Genomic DNA, 22035 nt, shown 5'->3' on the forward strand with positions numbered 1-22035 from the left:
CAGCAGCCAGAATTGTATTTGCAAAAAACTGGAAAAACGAAACAATATCAAAACAGGAAGAATTTATCCAAAAAATAATGGACTGTGCTGAAATGAGTAAATTGACATTTGAAATTAGAGAGCAAGAGGATGAACAATTTTATAAGATATGGGATTTATTTTATCGGTGGCTAGGGGGAAAAAAACTTTGGAATGAAAAATAATATACTTATGCTTTAATTGAAGAAAATAAATGATGATATAATTATGCTGTGAAATAATCTAACAATGACACAATGAAGAATTAATATAAGGTCTGGTGATATAATGTATAAGGTTAAGAACTTATTATAATGATATTTCGCTGCTGATAAGCAATTCTAATAGGGGAACAAATGAAAACTGGTATATATAGGCAGCGATGTTTTGTTGAAAAATGAAGGAATAAGATCTCTGTTTGAAAGTATGAAATGCAAGGTTAACAATAAATATAAGTATACTTTCTGGGGAAAAATAATGCTAATATTAATTGAATATATATTGTAGAATGAAAATGAGGCCTTTAGTTATATTAGATGAAACATTTGAGATGGTAAATATTATTTGAAGATGCAGATGTTAAAACACTTGTAATCAAACAACATACTGTATGTGATGATGGGGTTTTTCTGTGTGTGTGTGTGTGTGTGTGTGTGTGTTGGTTTGTTTGTTTTTGTTTTTTTGTTGTTGTTGTTTTTGTCTTCCCCCCCCCCTTTTTGGGTCTTTTCCCTTTTTTTTTTAAACAATAGGTTATTGTGGTGTCTATTAAATATATAACAGAGAGATACGGGGTGTGTGTATGGGGGGAAACGTAGTAGGGATGCACCTGTAATCAAATGACATACTGTATGGGATGATGGGTTTTTTTTCCTTTTTTTTTCTTGTGTGTGGGTTGTTGTTTTTTTTCTTTTCCCTCTGCCTTTCCTTTTCTATTGTTATGTGATTATGTTGTTTATGTAACAAAATAAAATAAAATAATTAAAAAAAATAATATGTCCCTTGATAAGTTATATTATGAAATGAAATTTCTATATCCAGTGGTTGATTAGTAGATAAGCAAAGGAGAGAAGTCTAACCCCTAATCATTTGTCTGTAAGATGAATTTTGAAAACTTTTCTTTAACTTTTATAATAAATTTAATTTTATCATGAGAGGGTGGGGCAGCTTAGATTTGCCCAAGAAATAATAATAAAGACTGAACTATTTTTATCTGTTTAAAAATTTGTCTGCTATTTCCTGTTTAAAATCTTGCACTACTTTACAAGAGTTTACAATTGTAATTAAAGAAACTATAGTTAAAACAAGTCTAAAACCGCCCATTAAAACAATAATGGAGAACAACAGTGGCAATTTTTTATAAATGTATAAATTTAATGTAAATGTATAATTAAATTAAATTTAATGTATAATTTTTTCTATTTTTTCTGAATTTTTAAAATAATAGCATTCTGTAAACAAAATGTATTAATACCTTTTCAAATCGTTTAAAATGTACATATATACAAAAAAGCATAATAGCCAATTAAAAATAAAAATCTTAAAAGGAACCTTTTAATAAAACATCTCTAGTTTTACTAGAATACAAACATCATGTTATGCTGCCCAATCCACACCCTATCAAACTGGGATTAAGAGTAAAAGCAACGTAAACTATGGTTGTCCAATACTGCTGCATCCAGCAGAGTTTTCCTAAGCAGGGGATGGAACACCACCTCTTTAAAAGTTCTATTATTTTTTAAATAATAAAAGCATTTATTGTTGCTTGGATCGATTATATATCCCCTCCTGGAAGACATTATCCAACCAGGTAAACAGCGTTCTAATATACAGTTGGCTACACCCATAGCACTGAAAACCTTATCCACTTCCTTAGATTTAACCAGAAGTGGGTTTCTGCCGGTTCGGCCCGGATCGGGCGCACCAGTAGTGGCGGTGGCAGGAGACTCTGCCCACCCACCCGGGGGAATGAGCAAACCGGTAGTAAAAAAAAATGGAAACCCATCACTGCATTTAACGGGTTCAAACTCTTCTCACATAACTACACTAATCCCAGTCCAAGGATTTTGCGCAGCTGAAGTCTAACTCAGAGTGAATTCAAACAACAATTCAAACGGACAAGACCGAGTGGCTGTTGTGTTTTCCTCCCAACAATTTGGCCGACGTTCCATCGCTCAGGCTGGGGGGTCAAAATTTATACCCCTCAGACAGGGTCCGCAACTTGGGAGTCCTCCTGGACCCACAGCTGAGTTTCGACCATCACTTGTCAGCTGTGACCAGGGGGGCATTTGCCCAGGTTCGCCTGGTGTGCCAGTTGCGGCCCTACCTGAACCGGGAGGCCCTCACAACAGTCACTCGAGCCCTTGTGATCTCTAGGCTGGAATACTGCAATGTGCTCTACATGGGGCTGCCCTTGAAGAGCATCCGGCGACTTCAGCTAGTCCAGAACGCGGCCGCGTGAGTGATTGTGGGCGCACCACGGTTCGCCCACATAACACCGATCCTCCGTGAGCTGTGCTGGCTACCTGTTGATCTCCGGGTGCACTTCAAGGTCCTACTTACCACTCACAAAGCGCTCCATGGTAGTGGATCTGGCTATTTGAGAGACCGCCTTCTGCCAATTACCTCCCTCCGTCCCATCAGATCGCATAGAGTAGGCCTCCTCCGAATTCCATCCGCCAGTCAGTGCCGACTGGCGACTACGCGGAGGAGAGCCTTCTCAGTTGCAGCTCCGACGCTATGGAACAATCTCCCCGTGGAGATCCGCACCCTCACCACCGTCCAGGCCTTCCGCACAGCTCTCAAGATCTGGCTTTCCCGTCAGGCCTGGGGATAAGACTTTACTCTCGCCCCTCCCGAATGTTGAATGAATGTTGTGTTTTTACCGCTAATTATTTTTACTCACATTTTCTTTTTGTGTTTTGTCCTGCACTCCCCTCCCCTATTATTGTAAGCCGCCCTGAGTCCCCTCAGGGAAAAGGGCGGCCTATAAATGTTTAATAAAACTAAAAAAAAAAAACTAAACAAACAATTTAATCCAAAGGATGGCTAGAATAGTCTTCACTTTGGTCTTGTATGTAGGTTCTTCCTTTTCTGGAAAGGTGCCACCTGGGCTTTCAATACACTCACATCTGCCATCCCTGAGCAAAAGCAGTGAGTGGAATGGCTAGAGTTGATTTCAGAGACCTTTGATATCAGCTGTGTGGTTGAGCCAAGATAGGAATTTTTTGAAGTATTACTTTGTGGCGAGAAAAGTAGCAAAACATAATTATTTTCCAACTGTTATTGCATCTACAGAGAGCTTACTTTGAAGGAGTTCATAATGGTTATGACTCATGGTGATGATGTTGGGTTTCCTCAAGATCAGAGAAATCTTGGAATTGGAAGAGAAAGAACAATCAAGTCAACTCATTTAAGCTTTGGAACATATTTCAAGTCACATCACAGTATAGTAAGTCAGTCAATTGCCCCAATTGTCTTTCAGAAAGAGCATTCCATGCTGTTGTAAGACCAAAAACCATGGAAGTAATATTTATAAGAAATAAATTCAAATAAACTATTGCTGTTAGATACATTCAACATTTAATTGCAAAAGGAAAGTTCAAAGTTTAATGAATTTATATGCCGCCCAATCCCGAAGATTGGTGTACTTAAGCTTCCTTTTCTATACTTCTTAAGAAACAAAGTCATGGATGACAATAAAACCCAGTGACTGTTTTTGTTAAAATAGCAGTATTGTGACACAAACTCTCCTCCTTTGCAACATGTGTGTAGTGTCTTAATGAACATATAAAAGGGGCATGTTAATGTGATGTTTTCATCAGATGGATCGGTTAGAGCATCATTGCCAACCTCACCAGAATAGGTCATCAAACAGTTTTTCATTATCCTCAATCCATCAGTTTATTAGCTTTAAAATGGCACCTTCAGTATGTCTCATACAAACAGAATAACATGGCCATCACAGAGGAATTGGAGGGGAGGCAGTTTACTCGTTGAAATAAGTCAGCCCTATTTATGGCTCAGTTTTTGCATTTTGATATACTTTTTAAGAGTTTCTGCCTTTTAATATAGATGGTATCTACCACATCACCAAGTTGAGAATCGAACTGACATAGTTTGGGGAAGGTTTATGCGTTCTTTCAAAAGATAACAGGCTGCAGTTTTTTATGATTTTTGATCCATTATAGTTACTTACCAACTAGAACTAAAATGGTGGCTCCTTCAGCTCTAACAGAGGTATCAATCACGACACATATATATTTGCCCTCTTCATTAAACTGTATTTGTGGAAGGAAAAGGGAAGCATCTCCATTTTTTAATTGAATTGTATCCAATCTTGAACCATTTCTATTTGAAGAATGTTTTCCAGCAACAACTGAATAAAGTTGTTCTACTTTATTCCCTTCAGGTGTCTCCAAATACCAGAAGAATCTTGGTTTTTTGATATCCAATTCTGGGGGAGGGTAGTCAGAGATTTTACACTGAAGTGTCACATTTGTACCCAGGATTGCTGTCTTCTGAGCTGGCATGCTTACTTTCAAGGCTTCTTCACAAAAAAAATGGGGAAAAAATGGATTGCAGATTATTTTGATTAATTACCCTTCTTCTTCCCTCCTTTTCTCCCCTCCCAGTTCTCACATTTCATAAGGACCATTGCAAAATAGCAGTGGTGGAATGGCAAGAGACAAAGCAATTGGAAGTCATAAAGAGTAAGTGGAACATTGACTACTTTTGGAGTAAGCCAGAACTTGGCAAGAGTTACACAATCCAGATAACACAATTGTGACTACATATTTACAAGCAAATTACTACAATGGATAGTTTTTTCTTAGCTAATTACAGTTCAGTTGTGATCCAGCTAGAATATTTCAATAAGGTGTCAATTGCCATCATGCAGTACGACAATAAAGAAACACACAAACTCTAATCCTGAGCACCCAGTTCAGGCTTAATAGAATGTCTGAATGAAGCCCCTGTGGAGAATTAGAGTGCAAAATGGAACAACTTACTAAATTTAAATCAATAATCAGCATTTCATTTGCAGTTTGTGAATCTGATATTAGTCATTTGACTAATCTTTCCTCCCATATAGTGTCCCTTATAAAAGATAAATTAATTTTAATTTTACTATTAATGAATGAATGTGTTATCAAAACTAAAGGAAAGATCAAGGTACTGCTTGTATTCTAAGGCTGGGTTTTATTAAATGATGAGCATATCAGATTAAAATTATATTTAGATGAACATAACAGAAGATATTGTAAATCACAGTGGACCAGGCTATTGTTAGTTTAAACAAGGAATTAATATAACAGCTCAATAGGAACAGGATTAGCGAGTTGAAGTGTTTTCAAAGTCATAAACAGATCCAGAGAATGGAATTTAACGAATAAACGGGCTCGTTCCTGTGAGGAACCTTTACCTTTGCTCTGGGCGAGGAACACCTCACCCAGAGCAAAGGTAGAGCTAAAGTGCTGTCGAGCGCATTTATTGGAGGAGGGAGGTGGCTCTACCCTCAGAGACCGATCTCTGACCAGCTGCCTTGTGCGGTCGGCCCCGTTCCTCCTCAAAGGAGACGTGTGTGTGTGTGTGTGTGTGTGTGTGTGTGTGTGTTGTATTTGTGCTGATAAATAAATAAAGGGAGACTAGTATAGATCTATTTCAAGCTATTTAGCTCTCATCAGCTAGCCATATCCTTACTGGGATTCGAACCTGTGCAGTATTGCATCTTAAGCAGATGTGTTAACCATTAAGCCACAGAGTTCGACTCCTTATCAGCTAAGCTATATATATACATACATACACACACACACACACACAATCACACACACATATACTACAGACATACAGACACATAAACATACACACACACACCCAAGTCTCAACATTTCTAACCCTCGACAATATTTGCCCTCGCCGCCACTCAAAACAGCAGCAAGAACATAGCAAAGCACTTCCACGATCCTCACCCTGCCATCTGCATCCTGGCCACCTTGAATGTATACTAGGCGTATATATGTGTATAAATTTGTGTCTGTGTGTGTGACTGTAATATATAGCAAGCTATATATTTGTAATGCCAGTGGCTCCACCCAATGGAAAGGCAAATGGGATAGTGATTTTCTTTCAGTGAAAACAAGTAATCACTACCTCCAGAAGTTGTGGAGATTTTTAAGAAGAGGTTGAATGTCTAGAATGGTATCTCCTGCTGAAGCAGGGGGTTGGACTAGAAGGCCTCCAAGATCCCATACTCTGTTATTCTATGATTCATTTCATTCATTTCATTTCCCTTTATTTGTATGCCACCCTTTTCCCTGGGGGGACTCAGGGCGGCTCACAGTTCAAAAAAGGGGGGGGGGAGGACAAACAATTGCAATTGCAAATGCAAAGAATCCAGAGTTGGTGTAATAGAAGCAGGGTTGCTCAAGGCAGTGGAGTGAGTAAACACTTTGGTATGTCCTAAAGACATGGTCTCTCTCAGAGGAGCCCTCATCACACAGGAGGCATTCCAGCAGCTTTCTCTTGATGGGCTTCCAAGTCAGCCTCCTAGTCTTCCTAGCAACTAACAGCTGGAACATGGACATTTATGGAGGTTTCATTTTAGACACAGATAAACTGAAGCACGTTCCTAATCGTCATTTTGTCTGAGGTGTCTCTGAAGTCTGATTCCAGGTTTGCTTGAGGTTCAAAGTACTGCTCCACCTTTATCCGAACAAAAACAAATAATCGGAGCTGTCACTCAAACTCTGTTAACCTGCTCCCTGCTGCATCAGATGGTATCTTCCAATAGTACAGCAGGTGGTTTCCTTCTCTTCACCCCTCCTTAACTGTCATCTAAGCCATAGGAACTGTCACGTTCAACATCTGTTGCATCCTTTCATGTGGCACATTTCTTACGTAGAATTTCTATCACAAAAGACTGAGAAAGTTACTTGGATAAACAGTGAAATGTTTCAAACCCAAAAAGAAAATAAGTCCTGTTGCCATGAGTAAACTTCCAGGCAACTCGGATGATTGAGAATCTTCATTGACATATTCCACCATGAAACTATATAAGGGGATCTTCTATAGTTAAGATTGTGGTTGCATTTGTTCACTTAACAAACATTTTTCTTTAACATACATTCAGATTATGGTTTGGTTGCTTACAGATTTAGTATGCACATCCATACTTCCAGTTTTATGTAAGATGGTCACTTTTTTTCCTATCTGCTCTTCCATTCTTAATCTTCTACTTTTAATCAGAATAAGAACAAAACCTACAATCATCAAGTGGACACAGCTTAGAGGATTTCTATCCCAACCAGAGGATAGGACATTCAGAGCTTCCCTACAAATGATTACCAGTACTTAAATTCTGTTTGAACTCCAAACCTCTCTTTGTGACTCCATTATTATCTTCAACATCACAAGGTTCCTCCTAATCTTCAACTTCTACTATAAGAAAAGCCCAATCCATTTAGTCTTATCATCTGGGTGGCAGAGAACAAATTTTTGCCTTTTTCCCTGTGGACAGTTTGTGGATAATGAAGGAATGATATCACCCACTCTATTAAAACTGATTTGGTTGACATGGAATCAACCTCCGTTTAAATTCAAAACAGCATTGTACTATCATCAATGGGTTATCTTTATAAGTATATCTGTTCTACTAGCAATCCTAACAACTTTGAGGTTTTAGTTCCAAAGTCAGAACTGTCCAACAAAGAGCAGAAATAAGGACCGAGACATTTTTATATAGATCAGTTCATCCTTGTGGTCATCTTGAATATAAAACTTAAATTTGATCTAATTTTATTTTGAAATAGTTTTGGTTTTATTCCTTATGGTTTTTTAATTGTTTTTATCAGGTGGGTTTCAAATCCCGGTGCTATCAGTTTACTAGTGCTTGTGGGCGCGATGCTTCTGCACATGTGCAAACGCATCCGGGCGGAGCCGCCAACCGCGGTCACTACCAGTTTGGCCGATCTGGGCCAAACAGGGAACAACTCACCTCTGGTTTTTATGGTATACACTGTTGTGAGTCATTTTCTGAGTCCAAAGATATGAAAACATAATAAATATTAACCCAATTGCACAGAATGTAGAATATATGTGTGTGTGTGTGTGTGTGTGTGTGTGTGTGTGTGTGTGTGTGTGTGTGTGTGTGAGAGAGAGAGAGAGAGAGAGAGAGAGAGAGAGAGAGAGAGAGAGAGAGAGAGAGAGAGAATATATATATATGAGAGAGAATAAGGATCAATCTCATCAATCCATTTCAGGATTAAGATCTCTTCAGTGAACATTGTAAATGTAATCTACCCTCTTGGTTCAATGTGGTTTAGTGGATTTCAGAAACTAGGGTTTAGAGAGAAAGTTTGGTTCAAAGTTACCCAGCCAGCTATGTCTCAGGATGGAGCAGAACTTGTATCTTAGAGTATTTTGGAGCATGTACCTAGCAAAGAACTACATAATTTTTCCTCAGCTGAGAGATGTGAGAGATTCAAAGCTCCTCCAGGCTTCAAGCCAACTCCTATTAATTCCCAGAGTTGGGAATTTCCTAAATTCAGGAATCACCTGCTATGTGGAAAAGTGAGATGAATGCGGTAAAATATTGCTCCCTCCTAAACAATAGCTTTCAGAGGGAATGGAGGAACTGTTTTTGCCATAATGACTTGTTAAATCAATACACAGGCTATAAATCATAATCTTGGCTCGCCAAGGACATTAAAATATGGCTAAGATTCAAATACATTTCAATAGGTCCGTAAAGGACCTATTGAATGTAAAGGCCTTCAAGGTACTGGGTAGGAAATCAAAATGGCAACAAAAACAGAAATAGGAGCTATTTGTTGAATTTTGGATAAAATGAAATTGTATTCATTTCAATTTCAAAGAAAATGACTTTAAAAAAAAGAAATGTTTTTCAGAACAATAGTTTGGTATCCTAAATAGTCCACACATATAAATAGAACAGGGAGAGTCAAACTCGATTTCATTGAGGTACGTATCAGGGCTGGTTTGACCTTGGGGGCTGAGGTGGGCGTGGCCAGCTCAATGTCACTCGTATCAGGGTGCCTGTGGTGGTCTGAGTTTTCTGCTAGCGAAAAGGGGTCCTGAACTCCGTTTCGGCTACGATGGCCTCCTGCAACCCTCTGCTAGCAAAAATAGAGTTCGAGAGGGCTGCCCATAGTCCTCCCGAGCTCTGTTTTCGTTGGCAGAGGCACTGCAGGCTGACCCTTCAGGCCCGCCCTGTGGGGAAGATCTAAACACCACACACACCAGATCCAGCCCGAGCCTTCAGTTTGACACCCCTGCACTAGCATTTAGAATTAATTTTTCCAGAAATGGGATTCTCACTTTTTCGTTTAGTGTATTTTATTTATTTATGTGTTACATTTATTTGTTGTCTACATCACTCGGGGGCTATTCTATGTGGCCCCAGGTTAGAGACTTGAAAACTCCTCCCCACCACATTTTTAGAGATCTATAGAACTCCAGTGAGAGTTCTAGTCCTGCTCTAGGGACAGAATCAGCTGGGTGATTTTAAACCAGACACACCCTCTCAACCCTAGGAGTGACCCAGTGACAAGCCACTTGTTAAATCTTGCCAAGAAAACTGCAGTGATTTGTCCAGGCAATCATAGAAGCCAATACACGGATACACAAAGATTTCCCTTGAATATCAGGAGTGGGGAATAATAATATTTAACCATGCAAAAGATATTTAGCAATGGGGCACATAGACTCTGCTTATTTGGAGACTGAATGTTCAAAGTTTTGGGATGCTATTAAATGCATTTCTGCTCTGATCAGAGATTTAGCCAGATGATCTGCATTTTTCAACCTCTACATTTTATGATTCTTTGAATAAAATGGGGAGTTATTAACAAGGCCAAAAAGACAGTAAGGAAAAACAATATAAGCAAATGTACAGTTTTTAAAAATAATTTTCAACTGGTCAGAACAAAATGAGGGTTTGGATCCTAAAAATAAAAACAAATCCTTAGGAGGTAATCATGCTGCACTCATCCATTCCCTTGAAAATGCATCACATAAGGACACTGGGGGATGCATTCAGACCTCATTCCAAGTCTGTCTTGCAAAAGGTTATAGCAGCATTTAAAAAAAAGAAATCTAACACCTAAGACAGTGCCAAGGAGATGATCAAGCATATCCACTTGGACAGTACTAATCTATCTGGTGTGTAGGGGACTATATCCAGATCAAACTTCTTTCTTAGTGACAGCACCATCCACTGATTCAGTTTTTGCCTGGAGAAAGATTATTACCCTGGGACAGTATGCCCATTAATGTTGAAATCAGCCTCCTCCAACCTGGAATCCTTCAGGCCTATTGGATTACATCTCCCATCATTCCACACCAGTCTGAGCACACTGAAGTGTTGGGATAGTAGTTTAGCATATCCAGAAAACTTCAGAATGGAGAAAGATGCATGGTTGAACCTTTCTCCTGGGCCGAATAAGGCTGAGCCTGAAACATGCAAGTACCTGGTTTGCCATGCAGGTATCCAGAAACCATCCCATATTTGGAAGTCCAGCACAGCTGATGCCCCATAATAGGGAGCCTTCATAGGTTGTATGATAACAACTTGTACAATTGAAATTGAATAAAAAGTGGGGGAGGGATCTCGCACAAAATCATCTCTGTTGTTCTCACTTGTAGGTTATTGTGTGAGTTTCTGGCTGAAGTCAGAGGCAGAGAATTGCAGTGGGCACTCTTGTCTTCTAATGCATGGTTGGGGGAGATCTTTATGAAGGAGGTGTTCCAGAGGTGGTATTCAGCAGGTTCTGACCAGTTCTGGAGCGCCAATAGTGGAAATTTTGAGTAGTTTGGAAAACTGGTAAATACCACCTCTGACTGCCCCCCCCCCTTCTATTCTCTACCTCCCAAGTCCCAGCTGAACTGGAGGGAATGGGGATTTTGCAGTAACCTTCCCCTGGAGCAGGGAGAGAATGGGGATTTTGCAGTAACCTTCCCCTGGAGTACAGAAGGAATGGGGATTTTGCAATAACCTTCCCCTACAGTAGGGAGGGAATGGAGATTTTACAGTATCCTTCCCCTGCCATGCCCACCAAGCCATGCCCACAGAACCAATAGTAAACAATTTTGAATTCCACCACTGCGGTGGTCTCTCACCATGGCCAAGTTGATCATTGGACAACTCCTGAAGAAGCTGGTTCTGACCAGTTCTGGAGTGGCAATAGTGAAAATTTTGAGTAGTTCGAAGAACTGGTAAATACCAACTCTGATTCCCCCCCCCCCCATCTATTCTCTGCCTCCGAAGTCCCAGCTGAACGGGAGGGAATGGAGATTTTGCAGTAAATCTTCCCCTGCCATGCCCACCATGCCATATCCACAGAACCAGTAGTAAAAAAAAAATTGAATCCCACCACTTCGGTGTTATCTTACCATGGCCAACCTGATCATTGGACAACTCCTGAAGAAGCTGCAGGAATATGTGAACAAGAAGAACCAAACATGGTGCCTCCTTTATTAGGTAGAACATTGAGAATATCACATGATTCAACAGCCTTCTTCTTCAAGTTATGTGACACAATAACAACCACATGACAAAGAGATGACAGTTTAGTCCAGGGAGGAGGAATTGACTGAAACGTTAACACAAATAATAGAAGGTGAGATGCCCAGTTTATTTGCTTCGTCCAAGGTAAGTTTTCTTGCTTATATTTGGCTTCTGTTAAAGGTAGCATATGTTAGAAGGCCCCAGGCTAGACAGTCCTTGTCGTTTCCCAGGTTCCAAATGCAAAGAATCCAGAGTTGGTGTAATAGGAGCAGGGTTGCTCAAGGCAGTGGAGTGAGTAAACACTTTGGTATGTCCTAAAGACATGGCCTCTGTCAGAGGAGCCCTCATCACACAGGAGGCATTCCAGCAGCTGTCTCTTGATGGGCTTCCGAGTCACAACATGACTAAGATGGAATAAACAAGCACATGCGAATGAATAAGGAGGTTGAGGAAAATAATCCTAAACTCCCACCTCCTTCATTAAACTTTAAATTTAAAATTGACTAAAATCCTTCATTCAACAGATTAATTATTGATAACAAAGCCAAAATAATTGCTCCTCAGAAATCACCACATGGATATTTGATATAATTGGATTCCCAATATGTCACCTTCCATTGTGAATTCTTTTTCTCAGTATGAAATATTTCAGAGCAGCAATGCTTCACGTCACCTGCAGCTCACCCTGATCTGCTGGAAAAGCTCAACTGCTTTCCTTTAGCCTTGAAAGAAAGAAGCAATCAGAGAAACAAAGAAGGTAAGAAAGAGAATGGGTGGCCCGACCTATTCAGACTCCACTCCCTGATGGCTTCACCCCTACTCCGAACATGAAACTCAGCACAGTCCACCTATCCCATTACTGCAACCTTGTGTAGCTTGGCATCTTCTTGACCTCTTCAACTGCAACTCCCATTATGCCTGACCAAAATCTATTCTCAAGGATAAATTCTATGTTATTAAAAGGGGGGGAAATCAGTTTAAATTAGTGATAATGTTTTTAGAGGAATGCAGCCCAGAGTCACGTTTTAAATTGGATAGCCTTCTAGCTCTTAAAAATAAACAAGTAAGTATGCAAGCAAACAAATAAGATGTCCTAAGCTGGTTGAAGCTTATAATTCAGGAAAACATCTTTAGAAAAAAGAATGTCAAAAGAACCAGGGTTTTTTTGTGGTATTGAATTCACGCATTGCTCTAACCGGTGGGTTCTTTTAACCATAGTTGCTTGAACAAGCCACAATGGCTAGAATAGATTCACAGAAGGCACTATACTATAAAACTTCAATTAGCAACCACATTATCTGGGTTCACATGGGACATTAAGCTATAAGGGGATTTTCTTGGCTTTGTCTTGGTGACTTAAACTTAAAAGAGAAGTTGTACTGCTCAGATTTCTTCATCTTTACCACATTTGAACAATTTGATTTTCTTTGCCATGTGTTGCTTGTGCTTTCTTGTGATCCCCTACCTGCAGAGGGAGGGAAGATGACTTGAGGTTCGGCAGAACACAGGGACATCCTGAAGAGGGACTGAACTAACACCGGTTTCTTTAAATTAAATCTATGATTAAATATGTCCCAGTTCTGAAACAGTCCTTGCATTTTGATTAATGAAAAGACAACTCTGCAAATTTGAAGTGTGTTTAAACATTTCAGTTAACTGTGTAGCAAATGATGCTAAATACTATTTTTGATTAGGCAAGAAGCGGTTATGTAACACATAACTTCTGATAAAAACAGTGTGGAGCTATTACTGTGGTTTAACTCTTTTAAAATACAATTCTCTTTTGATCATTTATTAAGTTATATACTACTACTACTACTACTACTACTATTAATTATTATTATTATTATTATTATTATTATTAGTAGTAGTAGTGGTAGTAGTAGTAGAAGTAGTAGTAGTAGTAGTAGTAGTAGTAGTAGTAGTAGTATATAATTGTATAATTAGTATATAATAATAATCACTAATCCTGGCTGCGCAAGAACAAGCTATCCGCACAAATGCCATTAAGGCCAAAATCAAAAAATCCTCTGATGATGCCAAATGCAGACTTTGCAAAAAAGCTGATGAAACTGTTGATCACATACTCAGCTGCTGTAAAAAAAATCGCGCAGACTGATTATAAATTGCGGCACAATTCAGTAGCGCAAATGATCCATTGGAATTTGTGCAAAAATTATAATATTAAAACAGCAACAAACTGGTGGGAACATCAGCCTGAAAAGGTCACCGAAAATCAGATGGTCAAGATCTTGTGGGATTTCCGTATACAAACGGACAAAATACTGGCGCATGTTACACCAGACATCACACTGGTTGAGAAAAATAACATCACAATCATAGACATTGCAATACCAGGTGATAGTAGGGTCGCCGAGAAGGAACATGAAAAAATCGCAAAATACCAGGACTTAAAAATCGAAATTCAATGACTATGGCACAAACCAGCAGTGGTAATTCCAGTGGTAATTGGCACACTGGGTGCTATTCCAAAAGCACTGGAATTACATTTAAAACAGTTAAAAATTGACAAAATCACCATCAGTCAAATGCAAAAAGCCGCACTGCTTGGATCTGCATGCATATTACAAAAATACGTTACGATGTCCTAGGCCTCTGGGTGGGGCCCGACTAGTAACCAATGCCAAATCCAGTGAAACAACTGGCCGCTGTGATACAATTGTATAATAATAATAATAATAATAATAATAATAATAATAATAATTTATCAAAGTCTTAATGTAAATGGTGACACCAAAAGTGAAAAACCAGAAAAACAGGCCACAGTTGAATTCTGGAAAGAATTGTGGGAAAATGCAAAGGACTACAACAAGGAAGCAAAGTGGATACATGACTTTGAGAAAAGCATTGGCAACAAACAAATGCAAGTATTAGAAATAACAACTGAGATGGTCAAAAATCGAGTTAAAAAGGTAAAGAATTGGACATCACCTGGAAAGGACCAATTACATGGTTTCTGGCTCAAATATCTGACCAGCTTACATGCAATATTGGCCAGGCAACTGAATGAAATTTTACAAAAGGGCCAAATTGATGAATGGTTGACAACTGGAAAAACATACTTGATTCAGAAAGATCCAACTAAAGGAACAACACCTGAAAACTATAGACCAATAACATGCTTGCCAACAACCTTCAAATTACTCACAGGCATTATTGCAGATAACATGATGGATTATTGGAAACAAACAACATCTTGCCAGTAGAGCAAAAAGGCAACAAAAGAAGGAGCAGGGGCACAAAAGATCAGCTTCTAATTGATAAAATGATATTAGAAAATTGTAAGAACAGAAAAACGAACTTGAATATGGTCTGGATTGATTACAAAAAGGCATTTGACTCACTGCCACATAGTTGGATCATAAAATGCTTAGAAACAACTGGCATTAGCAAAAATATTACATCCTTTACTGAAAAGGCAATGAAACAATGGAGAACTGAGTTGGCAGTAGGGAATGAGAGCTACGGAATGGTTAACATCAAGCGAGGAATTTTCCAGGGTGATTCACTTTCACCTCTTCTCTTCATCATCGCAATGATCCCACTATCAGTAATCTTTAAAAAAATGAAATTAGGCTACCAAACAGCCAAAAAAGCTGAAAAAATTTCGCATTTACTATATATGGATGATTTGAAACTCTATGGAAAGTCAGAAATAGAAATCCAATCATTGACAAACACAGTCCGAGTATTCAGCACCGATATTTCAATGCAGTTTGGCATGGAAAAATGCGCCACTGTATCCATAAAAAGGGGCAAAATCACTGCATGTGAGGGAATTGAAATGCCCAATGGCCAATTAATTAAATGCAAAGAAAATGAAGCCTACAAATACTTAGGCATTCTGCAGTTGGATAACATCAAGCATGGAGAAGTAAAAACTATTGTCAGGCGAGAGTACACCAACAGAGTTAGGAAAATTTTGAAATCTAAATTGAATGGTGGAAATACAATCAAGGCCATAAATACCTGGGCAATACCAGTTATAAGATACACAGCTGGCATAGTTAACTGGACACAAGCTGATTTGGACCTTTTGGACCGAAAAACCAGGAAATTAATGACAATGCACTACAGTTTACATCCACGTGGTGATACTGATAGACTGTACCTGCCCCGAAAATCAGGTGGCAGAGGATTATTACAAGTGAAGCAAACAGTTGAAGAAGAAAAACATGCACTGGCTGATTATTTAAAAGAAAGTCAAGAACATCTATTAATCGAAGTAAAGAACAAAAATCTACTGAAGGCCCAACAGACGAAACAAGAATACAGAAAAGATGTGATAAAATCAAGAATGGAGAGTTGGCAGAACAAAGCACTGCATGGCCAATTTCTGGAAAAAATAAAATATAAAGTGGACAGTGAACAAACTTGGTTATGGTTAACAACAGGTACATTAAAGAAAGAAACAGAGTCACTAATCCTGGCTGCGCAAGAACAAGCTATCCGCACAAATGCCATTAAGGCCAAAATCGAAAAATCCTCTGATGATGCCAAATGCAGACTTTGCAAAGAAGCTGATGAAACTGTTGATCACATACTCAGCTGCTGTAAAAAAATAGCGCAGACTGATTATAAATTGCGGCACAATTCAGTAGCACAAATGATCCATTGGAATTTGTGCAAAAATTATAATATTAAAACAGCAACAAACTGGTGGGAACATCAGCCTGAAAAAGTCACCGAAAATCAGATGGTCAAGATCTTGTGGGATTTCTGTATACAAACCGACAAAATACTGGCACATAATACACCAGACATCACACTGGTTGAGAAAAATAAGGTCACAATCATAGACACCGCAATACCAGGTGATAGCAGGGTTGCCGAGAAGGAACATGAAAAAATCGCAAGATACCAGGACTTAAAAATCGAAATTCAACGACTATGGCACAAACCAGCAGTGGTAATTCCAGTGGTAATTGGCACACTGGGTGCTATTCCAAAAGCACTGGAATTACATTTAAAACAGTTAAAAATTGACAAAATCACCATCAGTCAAATGCAAAAAGCCGCACTGCTTGGATCTGCACGCATATTAAGAAAATACGTTACGACGTCCTAGGCCCCTGGGTGGGGCCCGACTAGTAACCAATGCCAAATCCAGTGAAACAACTGGCCGCTGTGATACAATTGTATAATAATAATAATAATAATATCCTTTATTATTAAATATACACTAACAATAATAATATGTCCCTTGATAAGTTATATATTATGAAATGAAATTAGTATATCCAGGAGTTGATGTGTAGATAAGTAAAGCAGAGAAGTCTAACCACTAATCATTTGTCTGTAAGATGAATTACTTTTCTTTAACTTTTATAATAAATTCAATTTTATCCTGAGAGGGTCATCTTAGATTTGCCAAAGAAATAATAATAAAGACTGAACTATTTTTATCTGTTTGACTGCTATCTCCTGTTTAAAATCTTGCCACTACTTTACAAGAGTTTACAATTGTAATTAAATAAACTGTAGTTAAAACAAGTATAAAACCGCCATTAAAACAATAATGGAGGACAAAAGTAGCAATTTTTTTATAAATGTATAAATTTAATGTAAATGTATAATTAAATTTAATTTAATGTATAATTTTTTCTACTTTTTCTGAATTTTTTAAATAATAGCATTCTATAAACAAAATGTATTTATACTTTTTCAAATTGTTTAAAAAATGTACATATATACAAAAAAGCATAATAGCCAATTAAAAATAATAATCTTAAAAGGAACTATTTTAATAAAACATCTCTAGTTTTACTAGAATACAAACGTCATGTTATGCTGACCAATCCACACCCCATCAAACTGGGATTAAGAGTAAAAATAATGAAAACTATGATTGTCCAAAACTGCTGCATCCAGAGTTTTCCTGAGGGGGAGATGGAATACCACCTCTTTAAAAGTTCTATTATTTTTAAAATAATAAAAGCATTTATTGTTGCTTGGATTGTTTGTATATCCCCTCCTGGAAGACATTATCCAACCAGGTAAACATGGATCTAATATACAGTTGGCTATACCCACAGCTCTGAAGACCTTATCCACTTCCTTAGATTTAACCAGAGGTGGGTTTCTGCGAATCAGGTGAACCAGTAGTGGCAGCAGCAGGAGGCTCCACCCACCCACCTGGAGGAGCGGGCATGAGCAAACCGGTAGTAAGAAAAATGGAAACATACCACTGCATTTAACGGGTTCAAACTCTTCTCACGTAACTACATTAATCCCAGTCCAAGAATTTTGCACAGCTGAAGTCTAACTCAGAGTGCATTCAAACAACAATTCAAACAATTTTATCCAAAGGATGGCTAGAATAGTCTTCACTTTGGTCTTGTAGATGTTTGTAGGTTCTTCCTTTTCTGGAAAGGTGCCACCTGGGCTTTCAATATACTCACATCTGCCACCCCTGAGCAAAAGCAGTGAGTGAAATGGCTAGAGTTGATTTCAGAGACCTTTAATATCAGCTGTGTGGTTGAGCCAAGATAGGAATTTTTTTGAAGGATTACTTTGTAGCGAGAAAAGTAGCAAAACATAATTATTTTCCAACTGTTATTGCATCTGCAGAGAGCTTACTTTGAAGGAGTTCATAATGGTTATGACTCATGGTGATGATGTTACGTTTCCTCAAGATCAGAGAAATCTTGGAATTGGAAGAGAAAGAACAATCAACTCATTTAAGCTTTGGAACATATTTCAAGTCATATCACAATAATCTAAGTATAGTAAGTCAGTAACTGCCCCAATTGTCTTTCAGAAAGAGCATTCCATGCTGTTGTAAGACCAAGAACCATGGAAGTAATATTTATAAGAAATAAATTCAAATAAACTATTGCTGTTAGATACATTCAACATTTAATTGCAAAAGGAAAAGATTGGTGTAGGTTCCTTTTCTATACTTTTTAAGAAACAAACTCATGGATGACAATAAAATCAGGAAACTGTTTTTGTTAAAATAGCAGTATTGTGGCACAAACTCTCCTCCAATGTCATAATGAACATATAAAAGGGGCAGGACTTATGTCATGTTAATGTGATGTTTTCATCAGATGGATCGGTTAGAGCATCATTGCCAACTTTACCAGAATAGATCATCAAACAATTTTTCATTATCCTCAATCTATCAGTTTATTAGCTTTAAAATGGCACCTTCAGTATGTCTCATACAAACAGAATAACGTGGCCATCACACAGGAATTGGAGGGGGGGTGGTTTACTTGTTGAAATAAGTCAGCGCTATTTATGGCTCACTTTTTACATTTTGATATATTTTTTAAGAGTTTCTGCCTTTTAATATAGATGATATCTACCACATCAGCAAGTTCTGAATCGAATGGACATAGTTTGGGGAACTTTTAAGCCTTTTTTCAAAAGATAACATGGTGCAGTCTTGTACGATTTTTGATCCATTATAGTTATATACTTCCTTCCTTTCCCTGTGCAGACAGACATGGATAGTTAAGTCATAATAAACTAGAGCAATGTGGGAGCAGGCTAGATGCCTCTCAAGAGGTGATCTGAATACATAGCCTCCCGATCTAGAATAAAGGACCATCACTAATAGTTACATACTGATTGTGGGCTGTTTAGCTATTAAAAGCATCAAAAGGTGGATCATGTGGGTCACAGATATCAACAGCCTTTATAAGCAGATACAGCAAAAGACTTGCTTTCCCTCAATAATGTCTATGATGGAGTGACTAACAGGCCACTACAAAGCTCTTTTCTTTATATAGCTAACACTGCTTACACTACAGTTTTCCTCTTTCCATTGTTATTATTAGATAACAATGGAAAGAATTTGGGATCCATTATAACAATTGGGAGATAATTGCATATTCAGTTGTTGGAAAACAGTCACTGGTCTGGATACTCTTTCAATCAATAGAGTATTTATATATGTATCCAATTTACCTATTGTGTTCAGTGTTAAGCTTTTTTCCTCAGTAGATGTTGAATGTTTAACTTCACATTGTATTGTCTTCCCAAAGCGCAGTTCTTTTGGATTTAAGTATATTTTACTAACAAAATAACATAAGTGATCTTCTCCAATCCCAATATTCCTGGGATTGATATTTTCAGGTATTTTTCTCCAGCCTTGGTATCATCTGACTTGTATATCATGAGGTGCAAATTGTGATATAGAAATTTCAAGGAGGATATTCTGATGATCTTGGCTTGCCTTTATTTCAGTCAAAACAGGCCGTTTGACTAAATGAGAAGGGGGGGATGGAATAGAAATAACTATGTAAATAATATGTTTCCAGACCTTAATGTCAGGACTGCAGTCATCTTTTCTTTTGGATCTTTGGCCTACCACACTTTCTATTATTCTACTATGTATTTTCTATTGTGGGAAAATGGGACGGGGGATTGTAAGGATTTAGATGTTATGTAGCCATAACAAAATTCAGCTCTCTTAATAAATTGGAACTTTGAGCAATACTTTGCCTTGGACTCTGATTTACTTTTGGATGCTATTTGGAACTCTGACACTTGATTTATTATGAATAATGCAAAAACAATGTTTAATACAAGAAAACACTGTAATGATTGATCCTCTGGAGTCTTGCATAATGGACACCACTGCAGAAGACCAACTGGACAATTTTTACCAACTACAAGGTGAAGACACTTTCTGCACCATTTGCAACAAAACCCAATGAATTGTCAAAGAAGAAACTGAGATAATTATGAGCACTTATGCTTCCAGATATGTTACATCTGGGCTGTGGCTTAATTCCTGGTATCCATAGCACAAATGACACAATAAGACAGACAACAGTGCTATAGACAGAGAGATTTTCTTTGAAGTAACATTGCAGATATAACATAGGAAATGGTGATGTGATATACTCCTCACCTGTTAAATTTTATTACTTTTAATAAACCCTAAAAGAAAAAACAGAACCCAACTTCACCAATAGCAATAGCAATAGCAGTTAGACTTATATACTGCTTCATAGGGCTTTCAGCCCTCTCTAAGCAGTTTACAGAGTCAGCATATCGCCCCCACAGTCTGGGTCCTCATTTCACCCACCTCGGAAGGATGGAAGGCTGAGTCAACCTTGAGCCGGTGAGATTTGAACCGCTGAACTGCTGAACTAGCAGTCAGCTGAAGTGGCCTGCAGTACTGCACTCTACCCACTGCGCCACCTTGGCTCTAACATCAGAAGACAACTAAATAAATAAAAATTGGTACGTACCTGGAAGTTTTAAATACACTTCTCTTGTAATAGGCTTTGTCAATTTTTCGTGGTTCACCTTGAAACAAATAGCCTTGTTACAAACTGAAGCGGTGGCTCTTAGTTCAAACACAGAAGTTAATTTGTAACAACCATAACAGAGAATGTCTAAATCCTCTGTGACCACACCGTTCGTTAGTGAATTATCTCCCAGGAGCCACTGTGTGCCAATTTTTTTAGGATTGAAATCTGTGACATCACAAGTTAAAGTTACACTTTGTCCATAATCTGCATCACTTGGTTCAATAACAATATTTGAAAGTTTGGGAAAATCTATAAAAGTGAGAAGACAGAAATCAACATTAGACAAGGAATCACTGTTAAATGCAAACAATACCCTAATATACAGAGCATCAAATGAGTTAAGTATAATTTTTAACATTATATTGTTAACACAGGAAAGAAGGAATCATTGTTCAACGAGAACTTGTGCTGTTGCAATAGATTAACAGCACTATTTCACATAGAGCAGTGGTCATACATGAAATCAGCCCTCAATTGATTTAAACAAATAGCAATTATTTCTGTTTCTCTGCTTCTTGTGCACGTGTTAGTCATGCAGTGTAGTATCAGTGCTTCTCACTATTTGGTTTGTTTCCACACATTAGTAGATGGCATGTTATTGTATACTGGTATGAACTTAGAAGTAAAATGTGTGTAACAATACTACAAACTTTATCTATTTATCTATCTATTTATCTATTTATCTATCTATTTATCATCTATCTATCTATCTATCTATCTATCTATCTATCTATCTATCTATCATCATCATCTATCCTCTATCTATGGCTATGCTGGTGCAGTGGTTAGACTGCAGTACTGCAGGCTACTTCTGCTGACTGCCAATAGTTTGGCAGTTGAAATCTCACCAAGCTCAAGGTTGACTCAGTCTTCCATCCTTCTGAGATCGGTAAAATGAGGAGCCAGGTTGTTGATGGCTATATGCTGACTCTGTAAACCGCTTAGAGAAGGCTGTAAAGCACTATGAAAAGGTATAAAAGTCCAAGTGCTATTGCTATCTATCTACCTTGACAACTGAATCCTATTTATTACAGTTGCAGAATCCCAGGGTGATGTGATCACCTTTTGTGACTTTCTGACAAGTAAAGTTAATGAGGAATCCAAATAACCAGGTTACTACCTTAACAACTGTCTATGGAGATTCTCAGTCATCCAGGTCATGGTTGTCCCAAAGGTGTTTTTTTCAAGAGGCAACTGGAC

The 22035-nt window shown here is 38.1% G+C and overlaps 1 protein-coding gene across 12 annotated transcripts in view; it reads right to left on the reverse strand.

Annotated features, from left to right (window-relative positions):
- Positions 1-3091: 3091 nt before the first annotated feature.
- LOC116512145 overlaps positions 3092-22035 on the reverse strand; it is an 87287-nt gene continuing 68343 nt past the window's right edge. For 5 of the 12 annotated variants that reach the window (XR_004255829.1, XR_004255824.1, XR_004255832.1 and 2 more), the window contains 4 exons: positions 20773-21084; positions 19481-19777; positions 17749-18209; positions 11474-12264 (listed from right to left, as the gene is read on the reverse strand). Coding sequence is in view for 3 of the 12 variants with exons in the window: in XM_032222473.1 (XP_032078364.1) it covers positions 3342-3388; positions 20773-21084 (359 nt within the window). In the remaining 9 variants the exon portion in view is untranslated. Of the gene's footprint in view, positions 3389-11473; positions 12265-17748; positions 18210-19480; positions 19778-20772; positions 21085-22035 lie in introns of those variants that run through there. The other 7 variants (XR_004255825.1, XR_004255826.1, XR_004255828.1 and 4 more) reach the window with 7 other exon arrangements.

Source organism: Thamnophis elegans, chromosome 1 (genome assembly GCF_009769535.1).
Source record: "Thamnophis elegans isolate rThaEle1 chromosome 1, rThaEle1.pri, whole genome shotgun sequence".
NCBI classification, from domain to species: domain Eukaryota; kingdom Metazoa; phylum Chordata; class Lepidosauria; order Squamata; family Colubridae; genus Thamnophis; species Thamnophis elegans.